The sequence below is a fragment of the Tamandua tetradactyla genome, chromosome 16, assembly GCF_023851605.1.
Source record: "Tamandua tetradactyla isolate mTamTet1 chromosome 16, mTamTet1.pri, whole genome shotgun sequence".
NCBI classification, from domain to species: domain Eukaryota; kingdom Metazoa; phylum Chordata; class Mammalia; order Pilosa; family Myrmecophagidae; genus Tamandua; species Tamandua tetradactyla.
This window is the reverse complement of record NC_135342.1, coordinates 821,192-841,525: the sequence shown is the minus strand read 5'-3', so window position 1 is coordinate 841,525 and position 20,334 is coordinate 821,192. Positions and strand designations below refer to the sequence as shown.

Genomic DNA, 20,334 nt, shown 5'->3' with positions numbered 1-20,334 from the left:
GCATTTTCCATTAAAACACTGGTGAACCCAGGACAGTTTCCTGGCATGATGTGAATATAGCCCTGATATCATGCTCTCTGTGACCAACTTGCCCTGCCCAAATTGTGAAGTACCCAAGGCTCTTCCATCACCCCCAATTTAGCAACTTTATGGAACCTGGATGATGCAGTCCTAAGGGAGAGACAGGGCAAGTAAGTGGCCAGCTTTGGCACAGAACTTGGCTAGCAACAGATCACAGAGAAAAAAAACTAAAGGACCTCAGAGGAGAGTCTTACAAGAACAGCCCATATTCCACGTAAGTGGTGACTATCAGTGACTGCAATTTCTGATACATACAGGCAGGAGGAATGTCATAGAGGAAAGGGGGCAGAACATGAGGCATAGAGCTGCCATGAATTTGGACACAGTTACCCTGCCAGGGAGAAGGCAAGCAAGGTGGAATCCGATAGGCTAATACAACACTACTGACTCTGAATCTTTCCCTATGAAGCTATAGGGAAGCTGGTATTGGGGCTGCAGGGAAAAGCAGGCATTCCATCAACCCAGGCCTGGCAATGGCAGCACTTACCTGAAAACTGTGGAAGGAAGGTCCACATGCCCATGGTATAGATGGGAGTAGAGAGCAAGTCCTGGGAAAGGGGAAATGCAGATCCTAGCCTAGTAGTCACTGAGGTGAATGTGAGGGCTTTACCCAGGGAAGTTATAAGCACAAAATTCTCTAGCATCACACAGTGGTACAGACGTCTCTGAGCCTCCTAAAGTAGACTCTATTCCCCCAAGAAGAAATACATGGTCACAACCTCAAAGGTCACACTGCCCTGCCATGAGAAGAGATGAAACCACAAAGATCCTCTCCTCCTCTTGCAAAGGTTCATAATCCATCCACACTAACACATCTACCTGAGACCCATCCTCCTCCTAGCTCCCTGACTCAGAGGACATACCAGGCTCCAAAGTCATAAGTGTTGCTCTCTCCTCACGTTCCTACTGATCACTGGGCCCAGATCTCAGCTATGAGATGCAGGTGGATGGATAGATGCCATTAAAGTTCCAGACCTGTCATGCAAGGCCCAACAACCTCCTGTCAGGCAATTTTCCTTGGATCTCCAAATGGTGCTTCTCAGGCACAAACAAACTTGGGCTAATTCTTTGCCCTCAAGTTCCTAATACCAAAGACCTGGGGCCATCAGTTCACAATTCTTCAACATGTGCACATCATTCTTTAGATTGGACTTTTCTGACTCTCTACTCTGTCCCACCAGAAAGAAAGGAGACGTGGGTTAACTAACACCTAGCTCAGCCTCACTTCCAAGCATTTAGACATGCTGGTATCTACTAGGCCTGGGATAATCTCATTTAATTGATTACCAGAAATGGAACTGCTCCATATAGGCTCCAGCCTAGAATCAGGATCCTGGATTTGAGGTTTCTCCAGGGTCCCCAAACCAAAGGCTAGGAGAATGGTAGGTAAAGAGTCCCAGGACTGAGAACATATGGGTGGGAGTCCAGATGTGTACACCCTCCACTTACCTGTGTGGGTTATCTAAGTACTTTTGCAGCCATGGGAGTCTGCAGGAAGAGGGAGATCCTGAGAGGTAGGTGAACCTGGTGGGGTTCCATGGGCTCAGCCTTCCAGTGCACCTGCCCAGGCCTGGAGCCAGGCAATCTTTCCTTTGTGTCTCAATCCTCAGTGCTGCCTCTTACCAGCTGTGCATACCGGGGCCTCTGCCTGGTGCCCTCCCCCAGCCCCTTCTCCGCGCCCAGGCAAATAAAGGTCCCACTCCCGGGTGCCCCCGCTATCCTGGACACTGCTGGCTGGGCTGCCGTACTGGGAGCAGGCGCCCCTCTGCGGGGCTTTGGGGCTCGGAGGAGGGAAGAGGGGGCAGGGGGCCCGAGGACGCGGCTCACCTGGGCCAGGGAAAGGGGAGAGGAGGGAGGGGGCCTGGGGACGCGGCTCACCTGGGCCGGGGGGAGGGGAGGGGGTCGGGGAACCGAGGTCGCGGCTCACCTGGGCCCAGGGGAGGGAAGAGGTGGCGGGGGCCCGAGGACGCGGCTCACCTGGGCCGGGGAAGGGGCTCGGAGGGCGGGGCTCGGAGACGCGGCTCTCCTGGGCCAGGGGAAGGGGAGAGGAAGGCGGGGCTCGGGGACGCGGCTCACCTGAGCAGGGGGAGGAGAGAGGGGGCGGGGGCCCGAGGACGCGGCTCACATGGGCATGGGGGAGGAGAGAGGGGCCCGGGGCCCGGAGACGCGGCTCACCTGGGCCGGGGTCGGGGGTGCGGCCATTGCAGGCTGTGGGCGCAGCGGGCCGGGCGGAGGAGGGGTCGCCCCTCAGGCCCGCCTCTGTGCGGCGGGGACAGCCACTCCTCTCGTGTCTCCTCAGAGACAACCCCTCGGCCCGGACCTAGAGCTCTGGAGCCTCGGAGAGAACGAGCAGACCAGAGAGCCGCCCAAGCGCCTATGAGGTGGGCGCCGGAAGTCCCGCCCCCAGGGCGCGCGCGCAAGGCCTGTCCGGGTCTCCATTAGCTCAGGCGGCTGCCGCTCGGCGGGCGGCTAACGCTCGTCGATTCCGGAGCTCCTGGAGCGGCGCGGGGCCGGCCTGGGCCTGGACCTGGAGGAAGGCGAGCGGTGCCGCGAGGGGCGCCCGAATGTGGGGAAAGGGCTTCGTTCCTTCCCAGTGAGGCCTCAGCACCCAGCTCTCTGGGGAGTGCTGTCCGCAACTGCTCGCCGCAGTGCTGAGAGAGGTGGGCTTCGAATCTTCAGATTGGTATTCAGCGCGCTCCCAGAGCCCAGAGCCCAGAGCCCAGAACCCAGAACCCACGGAGATGCGCCCAGTACACGGAGCCAGATGGACAGCGCGGCCCGCAGGTCGCTCAGACACAGAGTGCCCGTTTGTGGCTGGAGGATAATAAACATGGTGTTTCTGCGGTTTAATTTTCTGCAGCCTGAAAGGTTAGTGTTCTGAGTTTCAGGATACTCAAGAGGGGCAAGAGGAAAAAGACTTGTGCAGGAAGCCGGGAGGAATACGACCTCTCCCGCTGTGCTTTGGTTCTCTGCGCAGTCCCAGCCCCGCACTCTCTCGCCAGCACCTGGACGCAGTTACTCCGTGTATTATGTCCAGCTTTGAACTCCTTTATGGCAGACTTTGTCACTCCAGAACCTATAAAATACATGAAAAACATAAGTGATTCAAAACCGAATTCTCAAAGAGCAGCTTTTTTTACACTGGCAAATTGATTCTAGACACTTGGGATATGTTTTGAATTCTTAACAGACACAGATTAAAGTACATGGCCCTAACCCAAATTTTATATCAGCTGGAGCACTGAACTCCATAGGCTTGAAACACGCGGTTAAATGCGAGCTGCGCCTTTAAGGAGTGTAGCCCCTGACCCCGCAGAACCAAGGAGGACGCGTGCGGAGTCGCCGAGGGGGCAGTTCAGACGTCCCTCGCCCACGTCGGTTAGGTCAGCCGTGGACCTGGTCTGCAGAGCTGCGGGAACTACAACACCCAGCATGCTGTGCGACGAGCGGCTGCCACGCTGAGCCAATGACGAACCCGGGGAGCGTCGCTTCCGTGTCAGCGCATCGATGCGGGGCGGGATTTCCGGCGTTCTCGTTGTGGCGGTCGATTCGGCTTTCTGGTCGCGTCCTCCCATCTTAGTTCCGAGAGCGCTGAGTTCACCCTGAGGTGACCCGACCGACAAGTCGCGGGAGGAACGGTGGTCCCCGCCGCACAGGCGGGCCTGAGGGGCGGCCCCTCTTCCTGGGGCTGGGGTCGCCGGTGCCCGAGCCCCTGGCTCGGCCCCACAGCCCCCGGCCCGCTGTGCACACAGCCGGCGATGGCCGCGTCCCCGGCCTGGGTGAGCCGCGTCCTCGGGCCCTGGTCCCCTCTCCTCTCCCCCCGGCCCAGGTTCGCTGCGTGCTCGGGCCCCGCCCCCCTCTTCTCTTCTCCGAGCCCCAAAGCCCCCGGAGGGGCGCCTGCCTCCGGCACAGCAGCCGAGGCACCTGGGGGTGGGACCCTTATTCTCTGGGACGTGGAGAGGAGCTTGGGGGGCGCCAGGCAGAGGCCCCGTGGATGTGAGCTCTAGAGGGGCCGCTGAGCACCAAGTTTTCGGGAAACCTGAGGTCCGACTGTGTTTACAGGAAACAGAAAGTGTTAGGAGTTGCTCCTGAGTGTCAGGCTGAGGAGCTGTGCCGTCAATGACAGGATCCTGGGAGCTATAGAGGGTCGTGAACAGAAGAGGGCCACGTTGAGAGCTAGGCTTTAAACAGTCATGCAGAGCTTCTCAGAGAAAGGACAGACTGGAACAGGGCTGACTGCGGCGATGCACAGATAGGCTAAATCCTTGTACCAGGTCACACAGCTGCTAACAGGGCTGAGAACTGAAACCCAGAGTTAGCATCATCTTGAGGTGACCTGGCTCTAGGGCCGGGCAGGAGACAGGGAGTCCTGAGACTATGGAGTCCTGTCATGGACTACCTGCCCTCGTGATTTCCCTCTTCCCACAGGTTCCCATGACTGCAGAAACACTTATGGACCCTACACAAGTAAGTGAAAAGTATGCTGGAGCCTCACTGGTCCTAATGGTACCCATGTGGTCTCTGGGATTGTGGAATCCTGGCACTCTCCACTCTTCCAGCCCTTAGGCCTGGGGACAGTTTCTTAATTCTCAGCACAAGTTCCTAAATTAAGGCCAGGGCTTATGTGGAATGGTTTTCTTGCTGGCAAGCAAAGGATTGAAGTGTGAAAGATAGCCCCAGGTGTGGGTATCAGCATATTCAAGTGCTTACTGTTGAGGCTGAGCTGGGAGTGGTTAGGCAGGTCACCTTTCTTTCTCATGGGAACACAGAGCAGGAGACAGGAGTCAGGCCTGGAAGGACTTCCTGAGAAATTGGGCTTCTATTCTGGAGGTGATGGGGTAGTGAGGGGTTCAGAGCAGAGGAGGGACGTGACCTGGCCCTGGTCTCATCCCATTCCTCGTGTGCACAGCATGGAGAAGAGAGTGTAGGTATGAATGGAGTGGTAAGAAAGGCAGTTCAGAGACTCCTGTGCTAGTAAAGGTGTGTGTTGATGGAGGCTGGGAGGTAATAGAAGAGGTTGGATTCTGGATCTGTGTTGTATGTAGGTGAGGCTCCCTAGATTTTTTTTATTTTATGGATGCAAAATAGAAGCGTGGATGACACCAAGGTCTTTTTATTAACTGGGAGAATGGAAGCTTCATCAGTGAAGATTGAGAAGCCTGTGGTGGGAATTGTTTTGGTTGGGGATATCAGGAGTTTTGTTTTTAGCCATGTTAAGAGTCTGAGTTGTTACTAAAAAGCTGTTATTGGGGAGTCCTGTATTTATGCGTGATTTTTCTGTAAACTCAGAACTTTTCTAATTAAAAAGAGTCTGAGCTGTTTCAGAGAACAATTGATTGAAGGCATTGATTGGGCAGTTGAACACACAGCTTTGGAATTGGGGGAGAATTTTAGATTAGAGATATCTCCCAAAGGTGGTGGACAGAGTACAATCTGAGGGTGCATGGCCACGATGTTACCGGACAAAGGTTGTGGATTCTTCTGCCCAACACGCTGAATAACCAATTCCTAAGACACCAGGGTTTCACAGAGAGAAAGTGTTTATTACTACACATGTAGTAGAGCAGATGGCCTAACAGCCCAAAAATCTGTCTCCCCAAATTTAGGGGGTTCAAAGTTTTTAAGGATTTTAGCAAGGGGAGATGAAGTCATTTCAGATAGTTAAATTAAATAAGTTGAAAGAAGGGGAGGCTATCACTTATCACTGTAATAAGAGAACATGGGAGGCAGAGCTATCTCTTCAGTACTAAAGGTGTAAACAGTAAGGAAGAAGTTGTTAATGGCCAACTTCATTAGCATTAGGGCCTTTGCTGTATGAGTGATGACCAGGTCTTACAGTCACAAAGCCATAGGAAAAAGGCTTTTTACACTCATTTCAGATATGCTAATCAAAATCATCCCTTAAGTTCTGATTTTTTGGTTACAATTCCTCCCTGTCCTTTGACCATTCCCCAATCTTGGGGGATATCTGGACGATGACCGTTCTAGCTACTTCCTGCTGACAAGGGGTGTTGACCCTAAGGATTTGGGGAAAGGAATTTATTTAGATTGTAGTTGGATATATTCTTTTCTCCTGAAGATAAACTTTAAATTTTCTAGGGATTCGCAATGATATTTGCCTCCCAGAAATTGGTCAGTTTTCTCTCCTTCAGGATTATCAGTTGTCTGTTTTCCAATATTGGTCCCGCAAAAGAGTCTAGGAGAGAAAAACTGGATAGAGGGTGCTATTTTTATTTTATTATGGTATACCCATGGTTTTATTTCAATCAGTTTGACAGGAGAGTGAATTCTTAATAAGGGGCAAAAGGATGAACTGATGAAACCGGTTATTATTTTTTGGAGAGTTCAGTATCTCTGGGCTTTAGAGCTTCTCTGGCATTGGAATAATCTGGAGGGTAAGTCTCTGAAAAAGAGGCTTAGGTAGAATTTCATAGAGCATAGGATATCTTCAGGGTTTCCAGGTACACAGGGACACTGTTGGTTGGGGTTTGCCATGTTGTGGCAGTTTACAATAGCTGGTTGAGACTTGCATAAGGGTAAGATCCAGAATGACCTCTCGACTTGATTTAATATTTCTTAGTCATTGAAACTCTATTTCTTTTCCCCCGTTTGGTCAGTTCATCCATGATGTCAGGGCCAGGCTCATCCTAAAACCATATGTCTCACAGTGCTGGGGCCAGTTATGTCCTGTGATGCCAAGGCCACTTATGTCCTGCCGTGTTAGGGCCAGTTATGTTTCACACTGCCAGTGCCAGGCTTACACCCCTGGAAATTATGTCCCACTTCGGGGAGAAGCTCAGAGTTTGGCTTAGAGGGAGACCACGTTTGCACACAGCAGAGATTTTCTGGAGATGACTCTGAGACACTAATCTTAAGTAGATTCAGTTTATTATTACAGAAATAAGTTTCATTAGGGCAAGCCTCAAAATTGAGGCATTGGTTATTAAATTGGGAGCTCCTCTTGCTTAAGAAAAGTGTCAGGAATTCTGTTAGGTGGGGAGGCTTAATATATTTCTCTTTCCTAGTCCCGCAAGGGACTTTACAAACACTTTTTCATTTTCTGCCCCAAATACTCTGAAATCCATCATTGTATAATATAAACTTGTATGCCATATTAAGATTTTGTTAATTATTCCAGGTTCCATATCAAATAAAGCTGAATTATATTGTTTAAATGACAGATTAAATTAGATAGTGTGAATTTTGGACAAAATAAACATTTTTTCTTTCATTTCATACTAAAGTTAAAGCTTTAAATTTGCAGACGATATTATTCTTTACCTTGTATATTGATATACTTTAGTTTTAACCAGATCAGTTCCATCACATCTTTAATTGGAGTTCTATCTTTCTCAGTTTTTTGTGTTTTTTAGCTGTTGCCTTTTGGACACACCTAAAGACACTTAAAGTTCCAGCGAACTACTGAGCTTTAATCAGAGAATAAAGTACCTGCAAATTTAATGATAACAGTTAACACTTGCAATCTGAGCTTAAATAAAGCTTCTTTCAAAATGAAAACATTAGACAGCTGTTTTATATTAAGAAACCATAGCAGTTTTGTTTTGTTTCACTTTTAGACATTTACCAGAGTTATGTTATTTAGCAGATAAAATATAACATTTATGCATATATATATTTGTTCAACCTTTCAAGTTGAGCACATATACTTTTAGAGAAGTATTAGAGCCTAGCAGTGCAGCTGACATTTGGCTGTTTCTATGATGATCTGTAGCCTTTTTAGAATAACTAAAATCATGACTAACAACACCATACCATTGTTTAGCATCATACAGATTAGTATCAGTGAGAATATTGTCAGATTTTTAGGAATTTATACAGTCTCTAAATATGTCAATATTTTACCTATACAAATTTAACCAGCTACAAGATAGAAAATCCCTTTTAACCACTGTAATATTTCCCAAACACCTCCTATGCAATAGGTTATTTTAGCGCCTTACTTATACAAGGTGAAAGAACAAATTATTTGTAATAGTTTTTCCCTAACAGTGAGAAACTTGTTTTCTGAAATAAAGCATTCTGATGTCCAAGTCATGTTGAAAGAAAACTAAACGTTAGTTTTATATGAGTACTTAGCTTAACAAAAAGCTTTCTTTTATTAAATATGTGATACACAAAGCTATGCCCTGGTACAAGTATAGAATACAAACCCTTAGAAGCTAAGACTTATATCTTTTTATTCATGACAGACTGGCATTAACAAAGCTATTACAAATGTAAATTTTTATACATACTGAGGTAACAAATGGCCAAGTAACCAAATACCAGGTTCTTTGAAGTTTAGGTAATCAAAGTTATAAAAAATCCACCTATATTTCTTACTAAAAGTTCTAATTTGCTACCTGCTGGGATGCAATATATCAGAAACAGAACAGCTTTCAAAAAGGGGAATTTAATAAATTGCTAGTTTACAGTTCTAAGGCTGCAAAAATGTCCCAATTATAGAAACATCCAATCTGAGGTATCCAGGGAAAGATAGCTTGGTTCAAGAAGGCCACTGAAGTTCAGGGTTTCTCTCAAGTGGAAAGGCACATGGCAAACACAGTCAGGGTTTCTCTCAGCTGGAAGGGACATGGCAAACACGGCATCATCTGCTGGCTTCCTCTCCAGCTCCCCAGGAGGCATTTTCCTTCATCTCCAAAACTTGCTGGCTAATGAACCCTCTGCTTTGTGGTGCTGTGGTGTTCTCTGCTCTCTGAGAATCTCCAGCTTTCTCCAAAATGTTTCCTCTTTTATAGGATTCCAGTAAACTAATCAAGACCCACCCGAATAGGTGAAGACACTTCTCCACCTAGTCCAGTTTAACAGCTACTCTTGGTTGAGACACATCTCCGGGGAGATGATCTAATTACAGATTCAAATGTACATTACTCAATAGGTTTTGAAGAAACAGCTGGATTTATAAAATGGGATTAGAATTAAAACATGGTTTTTCTAGGGTACATACATCCTTTCAAACTGGCACAGTAAGTGTAACTGATTTCTTAAAATGTTTGAAGCATTAACATTTTAATTTTTTATACTTTATGTAAGTGTTATTATTACCAGGTACATTGCTCAGTACCTGGTAACTGATAGTTATTTTAAGAGGAATTTTAAGAATGTATTTACAATATTAGCTTAATTTTATCAGTAAGCTTATATAAATTTAGGGAGAAAACACCCAAGCAGAATAAAGTTGCATTTGTTCTATTCAAAATTCATTATAAAATTCCTTTTATTAGAGGTTGAAAAAAAATCTGTTTTCATAATATGTTAAAATTACAAACAATTTAAAAAGAACACTGTCGGGTTTTAGAAAATACACTGCAATTGTTTAATTTGACCTAAGTCTAAATCCAGGAAAACTTTTCCTTATTTCTCAAAGATCTTTCATTTTACTTACTGAAATTTGGTAATTAGATTTTGTTCAGTTACTCTTATTCTAAGACTATTTATATATTAATAATGATTTGATTATTACCACTTCAAAGGTGATATTAACAAACATAGCCTATTTTGTAGCATTTTTATGCTTAACATCTGTAATCTCTAGGCCCAGTAAAAAAAAAAAAAAAATCTAAATTGTACCTTGCCATATCTTTCTGTTCTTTGCCCACCCCCATAACTGCTGCTTTGGGTGATTGGGCCTTAGGACAGGGATAGGTTGCAGACAGAAGGATATCAGGGTTGCTGGGTTTGAAAGTTTCAGGTGAGGGGCATGGAATTTTGAGAGTTCCTATGTTTTTCTTTTAACTATTTTTAATTATTGGATTTATTTTAGTAAAAACTGAACAGGACTGTTGGAAAAGGCCTTTGCTTTTTCCAGAGGCAGCCCTTTGGCAATTTTCTGCTGCCTTAAGGAAATTCTAGGGACACTTTCTAATGTCCCGCTTTGTTTACAGTAATTAGAAAATTAAGGTTTTGAATTTTCCCATTCAGAGAATTTTTCCCTGTTTTTACTCTTTAACTTCAGAAGTACCAATTTGTAAATTTATATTAAGCACCTGATTATTTTTAAACAGTTCAAATAGAGCTTTGTAAGAATCTTATTAATTTGCTATTACCATCCGTAAGTTTGAGAATATACATTGAAAATGCATACAGTCACAAATAGAAAATCAGTTACTCAAAAAGACAGAAACACAGAAATCCTCTTGAGAGGGACAAATAAAGGATTGAATATATTATCTCATCCCATTTTTACCTTTTTGCAGAACAATTCTAGTTGTAATGTCTTTAACTATAATGGTAGTATTTTCATTTTAAATCATATTGAGGCCAGATAATGTTAAATAAGTAAAACCTTTTATAGACTCATAACCAAAATCTTCAATTATCAATACAGCCCAAAGCTCCGTTTTTAAAAGAATTTCAGTAATCACTAACCAGTTACGAACATTTGACCAATACAAATGCAGGAACACATCAGTTAATAACTAGACTGAACATACCAGCTGACAAGCATTAAACAAACACTTAAAACAGACATTAACTCCTATGACCAGGTAACACACTGGCTAGCATTTAAACAGGCTTATTTAACTTCATTAAATACCAATTAATTGTGGGGTTACTGATTTTTTAGGAGTATAGTGGACAGACACATTTAGGCCACGGCCTCAAACCCTGTGCAAAACACACTGAATACATCAGTTAACAAACAGACATAAAACATTTACCACACCAATTTAGCAATTAACCAATACCTAGGTAACACTCAGGCTAACACTTAAACAGGCCTACTTAATTTCATTAAGCACCATTTAATTGTTGAATTAGGTCAGTGTTTCAAATCCTGTACATTACGGTACCCAAAATCAGAAGGTGTAGAGGTCAGAGCAAAAGGATCAATCTGGAAGCATGACCCAGGTGTAGGCCAAAGGGCATTCGAACCACCTATTTACTTCCTGATCCATTTCTACTTTGATGACCCACTCACCCAGTCAGATGTCCTGACCTGGAACTGGAAATGGTTTCTCTCTTTGAAGCTTTTTTAAGGCGCCGAAAGTCACTGGAGTGCTGGCAGAACAGAGAAACACTAGTGGCCGAGCCTCTACACTAAATTGAGTCCAGCAGCCACCAAGCCTAGGTTATCAGCCTCACCTGCCCTGCCAGGGTCCAGAGATTCAGTCATTCTATTTGGCTTGCCAAATTATTATGGGACAAAGGCCGTGGATTCTTCTGCCCCTCGCACTCAGTAGCCAATTCCTGAGACACCAGGGTTTCAAAGTGAGAAAGAGTTTATTACTACATATATAGTGGGAAGCCCAAAAATCTGTCTCCTCAAGTTTAGGGGATTCAAGGTTTTTAAGGATTTTAGCAAGGGTAGATGAGGTCATTTCAGATAAATTAACATAAATTGCAAGGAGTGGAGGCAGAGCTATCACTTATTTTAATAGGAGAACATGAAGTGAAAGGAGGGGAGGCAGAGCTATTACTTGACTACTAAAGTTGTAAACCAAAACGAAGTTGTTAATGGCCAAGTTCATTAGCATTAGGGCCTTTGTCTGTGAGAGAATGACTAGATCTTACAATCTCATTTTTAAATAAGGGCTTTTTAAACTCATTTCATATATAGTAATCAAAATCATCTTGTAAATTCTGATATAACAATGACATGAATAGACCATGTCATTGTTACCCCTGGGTAACTGAGGCAGCGTGCTGTTGAGACCAGGGCTGCTGCTTTGTCCCCACACTGCCTTCCTAAAAGGCTGCTCAGGTGCCCCTTGGTGTGGCCTGAAGCAGTTCAGTGAGGCTGGTGGACTAGGTTAGAGACAGAAGTGGTCATCCTGGAGAGTCACTGAGCTTGGGCTGGAGGCCACTAGGGCTGGGTTTTGGAGGAGGGCTAAGAGAGGAATGAAGTGATGTGATGGGGACAGCAAGTGCAGCAAAACAGAATAGGTTCCTGGGCATCTCATATCTGCACACAGTTCTGGGTGGCTCTGGATGAAGCACGGAACAGATCCGGCTAGGAGGTCTCATATAGTAGGATTTAGGGCTGCTGCTGGCATTGTGGACCATTGGAGGTCTGGGGTGGTACTGGATCCTGTTTGAATTTGTTGCGGACTCTTCTGATGACATGTGCTGAGTAAAATGGGGGGAAACCCTGGGGATGCCTCTGGAGTGGAGCATGGTGATGGCTGTGGCTTTGGGCCTGCAGCTCTGAGAGAGGAGTAGTCGAGAAAGTGATGGGCATGTGGAGAGGGAGTCTGAACTGGTGGCTCCAAGGCCCTGGATTGGGAATTCAAGGTAAAGGATAAGCACCCCCTTCTCTGGGAGGCTAAATCTGGGATACCCCAGAGAAAATGGTTGAGAAAACAGGGTGTGGCCCTGCATGCCAGGCCCAGTGTTTAGATGTCATCTGTGCCCACCTGTGTGTTGTAGCGCTGGGGTGACACAGTGATCAATGGAGCTAGGAGGAGAGAGCAGCGTACCAGTGGCATGAGGGCCTGGTATTACCTCTCTGAGTTGGGGAGTGGGAGGATAAGTGAGCTGAGGATGAAAGTGTTGGGGATGGACTCGGGTCCCAGGAAAGAAACTAATCATGGAGTGAACTGTCCAGTCATGGCAGGGCTATGTGACCTTTGAGGACGTGGCCATTTACTTCTCCCAGGAGGAGTGGGGGCTCCTTGAAGAGGATCAGAGGTTCCTGTACTGCAACGTGATGCTGGAGAACTTTGCACTTATAGTTTCGTTGGGTAAGGCCCTCACACTCACCTGGTTTTGCAGAGCTGGGCTTTCCCTTTCCCCTTTCCTTCAGAATCAGCTCTGTGCTCCCACAGATAGAACCAAGAAACAGCTCCCTTTCCCATTATGTTTGTTTAGAAGCTGCTAGAATGCAGTATACCAGAAATGGTAGAGCTTTTAAAAAGGATAATTTTTTAAATTGCAAGCTTAAAATTCTCAGACCATGAAAATGTCCAAATTAAGGCACCAACAAGCATTTACTTTCACTTAAGGAAGGCCAAGGAAGTTCAGAGTTTCTCTCTCAGCTGGGAGGGCACCTGGCGATGTCTGCTAGCTTTTTGTCCAGACTTCTTGTTTCATGAAGCTCCCCCAGGGGCGTTTTCCTCTTTCATGCTCAAAGGTCTCTGGCTGTGTGGGCTCTGTTGCTTCTGGTGGCTCTAAAGCTTTTTCCCAAATGGTTTTCTCTTAATAGTCTCCAGTAAGCAAATCCACTTTGAATGGTAGAGATGTAGCTTGCTGGTAACCAACTAATTAAAGGTTACCACCCTCAACTGGATAGGTCACATCTTCAATGAAACAATAAAAAAGATCCTACCCAGCAATATTGAAAAAGGATTGAAGGACATGGATTTTCTGGGATACCCAACAGGTTCAAACTGGCACACCTTCCTTCTTTCAGAGTATGTGCTGTGGGTGTCAGGGCAGAATTGTGTGTGTGGTGCCATGAGCATTGCGTTCCATGACCAGCCGAACACCTGCTGCCCCAAAGCATACAAGGAAGGGCCCAGGACTCAGGAGATGTGCAGCCAGCCTCATGGATCTTCCCTTACTTGCCCTCTCCTTGGCAGTGTAAATGTGCCCAGTTCCATGGCACTGCTGTGTCCCAGGTTCATCCTCTCTTCTAGCTGGCATTTCCTCATGGGTGCCAGTGCCAGCAATTGCAGGCATTGTTGCGGTCACTATTCAACCAGACCATGGACCAATCTTACTAAAAACCCTCCCTCAAGAATTTTTTTTAACTTTTTTTGTTGTACTATATAACATATATACAAAGCAAAGAAATAAAAAAGCAATAGCTTCCAAAGCACTCTTCAACAAGTGGTTGCAATACAGATCCCAGAGTTTCTCATGGGCTACCATATGATCCTCTCATATTTTTCCTTCTCACTTCTCCAGAATATAGGAGGCTAGAGGGCTTAAATACTTTTTATTATCGCAATCGATTTTTTTTTACTTTTTTGTGTGTGAACAGTAACATACAAAAACGCTATAAATTTCAAAGCATAGCACCACAATTAGTTGTAGAGTATATTTCAGACTTTGATATGGATTACTATTTCACAATTTTAGGTTTTACTTCTAGCTGCTCTAAAATACTGGAAACTAAAAGAAATATCAATTTAATGATTCAGCATTCATATTCATTTGTTAAGTCCTATTTCCTATGTATAATTCCATCATCACCTTTGATATTTCCATACCTCTCTTTGGGCTTGTTGACTATGGCAATTCTAAATTTTTGATATTGGTAGGGTGTGTTAGTTAGAGTCAGTTGTCAACTTGGCCAGGTGAGCATACCTAGTCTTGTTGCTGTGGACATAAGCCAACAGTACGTGAACCTCATCTGTTGCCAATTACATCTGCAGTCAGCTAGGTAGCGTGTCTGCTGCAATGAGTGATGTTTGACTTAATTGGCTGGTGCTTAAATGAGAGAGCACAACGCAGCACAGCCTAAGCAGCTCGGCATTCCTCATCTCAGCACCAGCAGCTCAACCTAGGCCTTTGAAGATGCAGAAAGAAGTCACCCCGGGGAAGGTTGTTGGAACCCAGGGGCCTGGAGAGAAGACCAGCAGAGACCATCTTGTGCCTTCCACGTAAGAAAGAACCTCAGTGGAAAGTTAGCTGCCTTTCCTCTGAAGAACCAACAAAATAAATCCCCTTTTATTAAAAGTCAATCCGTCTCTGGTGTGTTGCATTCCGGCAGCTAGCAAATTAGAACAGTAGGGTCTGTCACTAATATGTGGTAGGGAGATGAAACTCTGATGTTCTAGAGGCTGGACTACTCCCTCTAGAATTTTTTTGCCCCATTACTATTTTTTCCTGTGGTCTCTTGTGTGTTAAGTTGCTCTGGGCCAGTGCTGGCCACTTACCTGCTCTGTCTTTCCATGAGGAATGCATATCCAGGTCCCTGTAATTGCTGAGTAGAAACACCTTTTGCTTTGCAGACTGGCCATGGCAAGAAGATCCCAGAGGCAGCCCTGCCTTGATGCTTGGCAGCTGAGGACAGGACATTACAGGGCTGTGTTCCCATCATACCAGGAATGTGTCCTATGTTCACCAGTGTTTTGGTGCAGATGCCTCATTTATTCTTTTGTTCCACATATTTGACACATTGCTCACTGATTTTTCAACTATGACTGCCAGCCCCTGGTGACCTTTTTGGCCTCCATACATTACCCATTCCTCTCCATTGTTCTCTCCACAAGTGCTCTCTAACATTCACACACACATCTTGTGTCTTGAGGTGTGCATACATCCGAAAATAGTCCTTGAAATGGCTGTCCAGATCCGACTGAATTTTCCTGAGCCTGAACACAACCAACTTTCTGCAGTGCATTTACATTATCAGAAGCAAGGTCCTGCAGAAGGCTTTTGGTAGAGGTGTGAGTTGGAGACCTGGCTGCTCCTCCCAGTGCTGCCCCCTTGCTTGTGTTTTTTTTGTCTGGTGAGGCCTCCCCCATTCTGTGCTTTGTATTGCAAATTATTCCCTCAACCTACCATCCCCCCCACCCTTGGCTGCAGAGTAATCCCTTAGGCTCATTCCTTGGCCTGTGTGACACATTTGTGATGGGGCTTCCCCTCTTCCCAAATTCAATATGCATGTCTTCAGCATTTCTCTGCTTTCAGGGTGTTGGCATGGATCAGAGGAAGAGGAGACAGCTCCTGTGCAGAGTGTTTCTATAGAAGGAATGTCACAGGTCAGGATTCCAAAGACTGGACTGTATACTCAGAAGTCTCAGTCCTCTAAGCTGTGTGTCCCAGTCTCAAAGGACATTTTGCACCGGGCCAAACATCAATCAATATGCCCTGGAGATAAACTGCACTTGGGTGGTGCATGTGTGAGAGGCTTCAGAATGAACACAAACCTTGAGCAGCACCAGAAGTATTATAGTGCAGAGAAGCCCTTCAAGCCCAGTATGGAGAAGGCCTCTTTGGTGAAGAGTGGCAGATTCCACTTGTCAGGGAAGTCTATTATCAGGGGGCACGTTGGCAAGGGTGCCCCAGCCACCTTGGGCTTTCTGCAGCATCAGGCTCCTCCCAAAGGTGAAAAGCCATCCATCGGCATTGAGTGTCAAGAAGCCTTTCATGATGGAAAACATCATTACAAGTGGGCCGAGTATGGAAAAGTTTACAGCCACAAACACGCATTTGTTTACCACCAAAGAGTCTGTACTGGAGAAGGGTTTTTTGAGTGTAGTAAATGTGGTAAAGACTTTAGGTGTAAGTACAGGCTTATTCAGCACCAGCAAATTCATTTTGGAGAAAGTTTTTATAAGCTTGGTGAATGTGGGAAGTTCTTTAGGCAAATCTCTGGACTCCTTCAAAACCAAGGTGTTCAGAAATGTGTAAAGCCCTATGTGTGTAGTGAATCTGACAAATCCTTTAGAAGTAGATCCCCCCTTTTTCAACACCAGAGAGTTCACACTGGGGAGATGCCTTACACATGCAGTGAATGTGGGAAATCCTTTAGCCAAAGTTCCACCCTTGTTAAACACCAAAGAATTCATACTGTGGTACGGCCGTATGAGTGTAGTGAATGTGGCAAATTCTTTAGCCGAGGCTGTGCATTCTTTCAACACCAGAAAGTTCACAGTAGAGGATGGCCTTATAAGTGTAGTGAATGTGGGAAATCTTTTAGCCATATATGTCTTCTCATTCAGCACTGCAGAGTTCATACTGGAGAAAGACCTTATAAGTGCAGTGAATGTGAGAAATCCTTTACCCGCAAATTTGATCTCATTCAACACCAGAGAGTTCACACTGGAGAAAGGCCTTATGTGTGCAGTGAATGTGGGAAATCCTTTAGCCGCAACTCTAACCTCAGTAAACACCAGAGAGTTCATACCAGAGAAAGGCCTTATGAATGTTCTGAATGTGGGAAATGTTTTGGATACCGATATGTTCTCGTTCAACACCAGAGAGTTCACACTGGACAAAGACCTTATGAGTGTGGTGAATGTGGGAAATCTTTTAGCAGAAACTCTGTGCTCATTCAACACCAGAGAATTCACACTGGAAAAAGGCCTTATGAGTGCCATGAATGTGAGAAATCCTTTAGGCTAAGGTGTACCCTCATTCGACATTGCAAAATTCACATGAGAGCAAGACCGTGATGTACAGGGAATATCCTCATTCAGTATAGCAACGCTAGACATGAGCGTTTGTGAGGGAGAAGACATCTTCCTGAATGGACTCTCCACTATCCTAACTTCTACAGGTTGGGTGGTTCCTCGTAAGTGTCAGATATGTGGGACGCTGTCAGAAGCTGCATTGCACTTTCTTGTCTCCAGTTTCACTGACATAAATTGTTAACATCTTTGCCTCCTCCTGGCCAGTTATGCAGTGTGCTTCAGTTAGCACCCACCATGGTCCGGGAAATAGTGTATCCCCCTGTTTGCTATAGGTCTTCATGAGTAGCATAAGCCCTCTCTGGGCCCTGATCCCTTCTCTGTCACAAATTTAGTTAAGGACCTGACCCAGTTTTGGTCCATGGGATCTGATACGACTTATATTAGCAGCGCATGGAAAAGGATGACCATTTTTAGAAATGTTGTCACATGATTCTTGTGGATTATACATGCAGAAATTGAAAATAGGGACTAAAATGGGTAGTTCTTCACCCATGTCTCTAGCTGCATTATTCACAGTAGGGAAAAGGTGGAAACAATTCAGATGTCCAACAGATGAATAGATACAGAAAATGTGGTACTTACACTCAATGTGTGTAGGTGCTGAGGACCCCACTCAGGTATCCCTCACAGAACTCTCTAGAAGCATGCCTAGCTTGGACTTCTATAACCTTCAGATATGCCTGCCTCAGATGCATCTTGTCTTGAAAAGCACATGCAGAATGTTTTCCTAGAACTTACCTATAAGCACCTTTGTCCCTTAACCATATATTACCAGTAGTTGGTAGCCACAGGTGTGGATATACTGGAGTGAGCTTCTTGCCAGCGTTGCTGTCCATCAGATAGCCATGTAATAAATAGTCTAATAAATTTAGGTGAATATAATAAATGGTTTTGGACAGATCACCCTGCCATTTAGTGCCCCTTCTGAATCACATCCGGCCCTGTTGTAGGACAGTTTGGGAGAGAACTGGGTGGGGCTTTGCCTATTTCTTTTGGGGTTAGATGTGCTCTGGTTCAGCACAATACAGTAACAATGAATCTTATTCACAGCTAAGAAGTAGAGAAGTTCTGAGACAAGCTGCAGTGTTAGTAACCTTGACAACCTCACACTGAGTGAAGCATGCTAGGCAGATAAGGAGAAGTACTATGTGATTTAATTTGTGTGTAAATGTAGTAATAGCAATTTTAGAGAGATAGAAAGTAGATTAGAGGTTACCAGAGGGATGAGGAGAGTTGGAGGGGAATTTGTTTTTTGGTGGGTATATATTTATAAATTTAGGGAATTATTTAAAAAGTTGATATTTAAACATTGGCAAAGTGTAAAATATGATTTAATCCAATGTGGCCATTGTGGACCTTGTTGGTCTGACCAGACTCACAGGGTTTGTTTATCTAGTCTCCAAGATATCTGGTCTCAGCTGGGAACTGCCTGCTGCATTTTGGTCTAGTGTGTTTAATGACATTTGTACCCCTCCTTCACACTTCAGGATTGTTTTCACTACGTGGCATGTTTGAAAGCATAATTGGGCTCTGCCAGCATGAAGCAATGAACAAGTTTTGCAGGATTCTAAATATTTTGTCTTAGAGGGAACAGTAAGTTGACAGAGGATAGTTCTCTCTCTAGTTTGCATTGCTAGTTCTCTAGTTTTCTAGTTCTCTCTCTAGCTTTCTCTCTCTAGTTTGCATTGCTGCTCAGGGCCTCCTAGGAAAGGCTGAAAGGCTTTGCAGTCCTAATTTGTGTCCTCAATATCATGATTTTTGTGGCCTCAGTTATGAGAAAAGGAGCAACTGTGCAAAACCCCAGTGCTCCTAAAAACAACATATATGTTTTTCCCTTCCTCACAGGGGTGATAGATAATACCCCATACTGTTTTTGTTGGGGAGTCTCTTCCCTGGGTCCTGCAAAAGAGCCGTGTGCCCTGATGTATATAATACATTAGGCTAGTAGCTCTGGTTTTTATTTTTTTTATGTATTTAAATTATTTTGTGTGAAACATAAATATAAAAAGCACTAAATCTCTGAGTACATTTTGACTTGTAGTTATAGAATAGATTTCAAATTTTGCATTGTTTACAGTTCCACAATTTCATGTTTTTCCCTCTAGTGGCTCTCAGACATGGGACATCAAAGGAAATATCAATATACAGATTCGGCAACCATATTCATTTGTTAAATCCTCTCTTTTCTGTTCTAACTCCTCTTTCTCCTTAGATACTTCTCCCAGTCTCAACGCATATGCTATGGCTGTGCCCCTTAAGTTTTTCTTGTTAGAAAAGGGGTGTCAACAATATAGGATAGGGGGATGGAACTAGCTGATGTTCTGGAGAGGCTGGCTCCTCTGGGTTTCAGTACTTATCTGGCCTAGGAACCATCTGGAGGTTGTAGGTTTCTGGAAAATAAACTTAGTGCATGAAACTTTTTTAGAATCTCAAATAGAGCCGTAGATACTCTTTAGGGTTAACAGAAATTATTTTGGTTGAGGTTTGGCAAGCCGTAGGAATTAGCAATATCTAACATAAGAGTGTCCTCCAGAATATTCTCTCGGTTCTATTTGAACTTTCTTAGCTACTGATACCTCATTTTGCTACATTTCTTTTCTCTCTTTTGGTCAGGGGGGAGTTGTCTATCCTACAGTGCCAGAGCCAGCCCCATCCCATGAAGTCATGTTCTGCATTGCCAGGGAGATTTTCACCCCTGGATGTTATGTCCCACATGGGGGTGGGGGTGAGGGGCCAATGGTTTTCCTTGCAAAGTTAGGCTTGTATAGAGAGAGAGGCCTCCTCTGAGCAACAAAAGAAGTTTTCTGGAAGTAACTCTTAGACATAATTATAAAGAGGTTTAGCTTATCCGCTACAGAAATAGGTTTCATAAGAGCATTCCTCAAGATCAATGGCTTGGCCTATCAGCTTGGGAGTCCCTACAGTTTGAGAGAGTATCAGGGATCTCCCAGGTGGGAAAGTTAATAGTTCTATATATTTTTTTCTCCAGTCCCCTCAAGAGACTTGGCGAATGCTTTTTAATTATCTGCCCAACAGATTCTGGGATGTCCTAGGTATTACATTAAGTTATATAGAATCGTTTCCATCTTGGCCACCTTGTATTTGACTTGCTAAAATGAGCTACCCTGGCAGCTTGAGTTAGATTGTG

At 44.8% G+C, this 20,334-nt stretch overlaps 2 protein-coding genes across 5 annotated transcripts in view; one reads left to right on the top strand and one right to left on the bottom strand.

Moving 5' to 3' along the window:
- Nucleotides 1-2,547, bottom strand: part of LOC143658522 (uncharacterized) — a 31,411-nt gene extending 28,864 nt beyond the window's left edge. The window contains exons 1-2 of the mRNA XM_077130549.1: nucleotides 2,257-2,547; nucleotides 569-1,056 (exon numbers count right to left, since the gene is read on the bottom strand). Of these exons, the coding sequence (XP_076986664.1) occupies nucleotides 569-725 (157 nt within the window). The 5' untranslated portion in view covers nucleotides 726-1,056; nucleotides 2,257-2,547. The remainder of the gene's footprint in view (nucleotides 1-568; nucleotides 1,057-2,256) is intronic.
- Nucleotides 2,519-20,328, top strand: LOC143658521 (uncharacterized). Of its 4 annotated transcripts, none has more exons than XM_077130547.1 (4): nucleotides 2,519-3,688; nucleotides 4,510-4,548; nucleotides 12,650-12,785; nucleotides 15,682-20,328. In XM_077130547.1, exons 2-4 carry the CDS (start codon nucleotides 4,516-4,518, stop codon nucleotides 17,166-17,168), a joined length of 1,656 nt encoding a protein of 551 aa, XP_076986662.1. In that variant the 5' UTR covers nucleotides 2,519-3,688; nucleotides 4,510-4,515; the 3' UTR covers nucleotides 17,169-20,328. The 4 variants fall into 4 exon arrangements, with proteins under 4 accessions (XP_076986662.1, XP_076986661.1, XP_076986660.1 ...); XM_077130546.1 differs by having other exon boundaries at nucleotides 2,519-3,860; XM_077130545.1 differs by lacking the exon at nucleotides 2,519-3,688 and having other exon boundaries at nucleotides 3,921-4,548.
- Nucleotides 20,329-20,334: the final 6 nt, after the last annotated feature.

Excerpts from the sequence above, each read along its gene's own strand:
- LOC143658521 (XM_077130545.1), top strand. The coding sequence starts at position 4,459 with ATGGAGTCCTGTCATGGACTACCTGCCCTCGTGATTTCCCTCTTCCCA. Across the intron at positions 4,549-12,649 it reads CACTTATGGACCCTACACAA|TCATGGCAGGGCTATGTGAC; the intron begins GTAAGTGAAAAG and ends TGAACTGTCCAG. Across the intron at positions 12,786-15,681 it reads TGCACTTATAGTTTCGTTGG|GGTGTTGGCATGGATCAGAG; the intron begins GTAAGGCCCTCA and ends CTCTGCTTTCAG.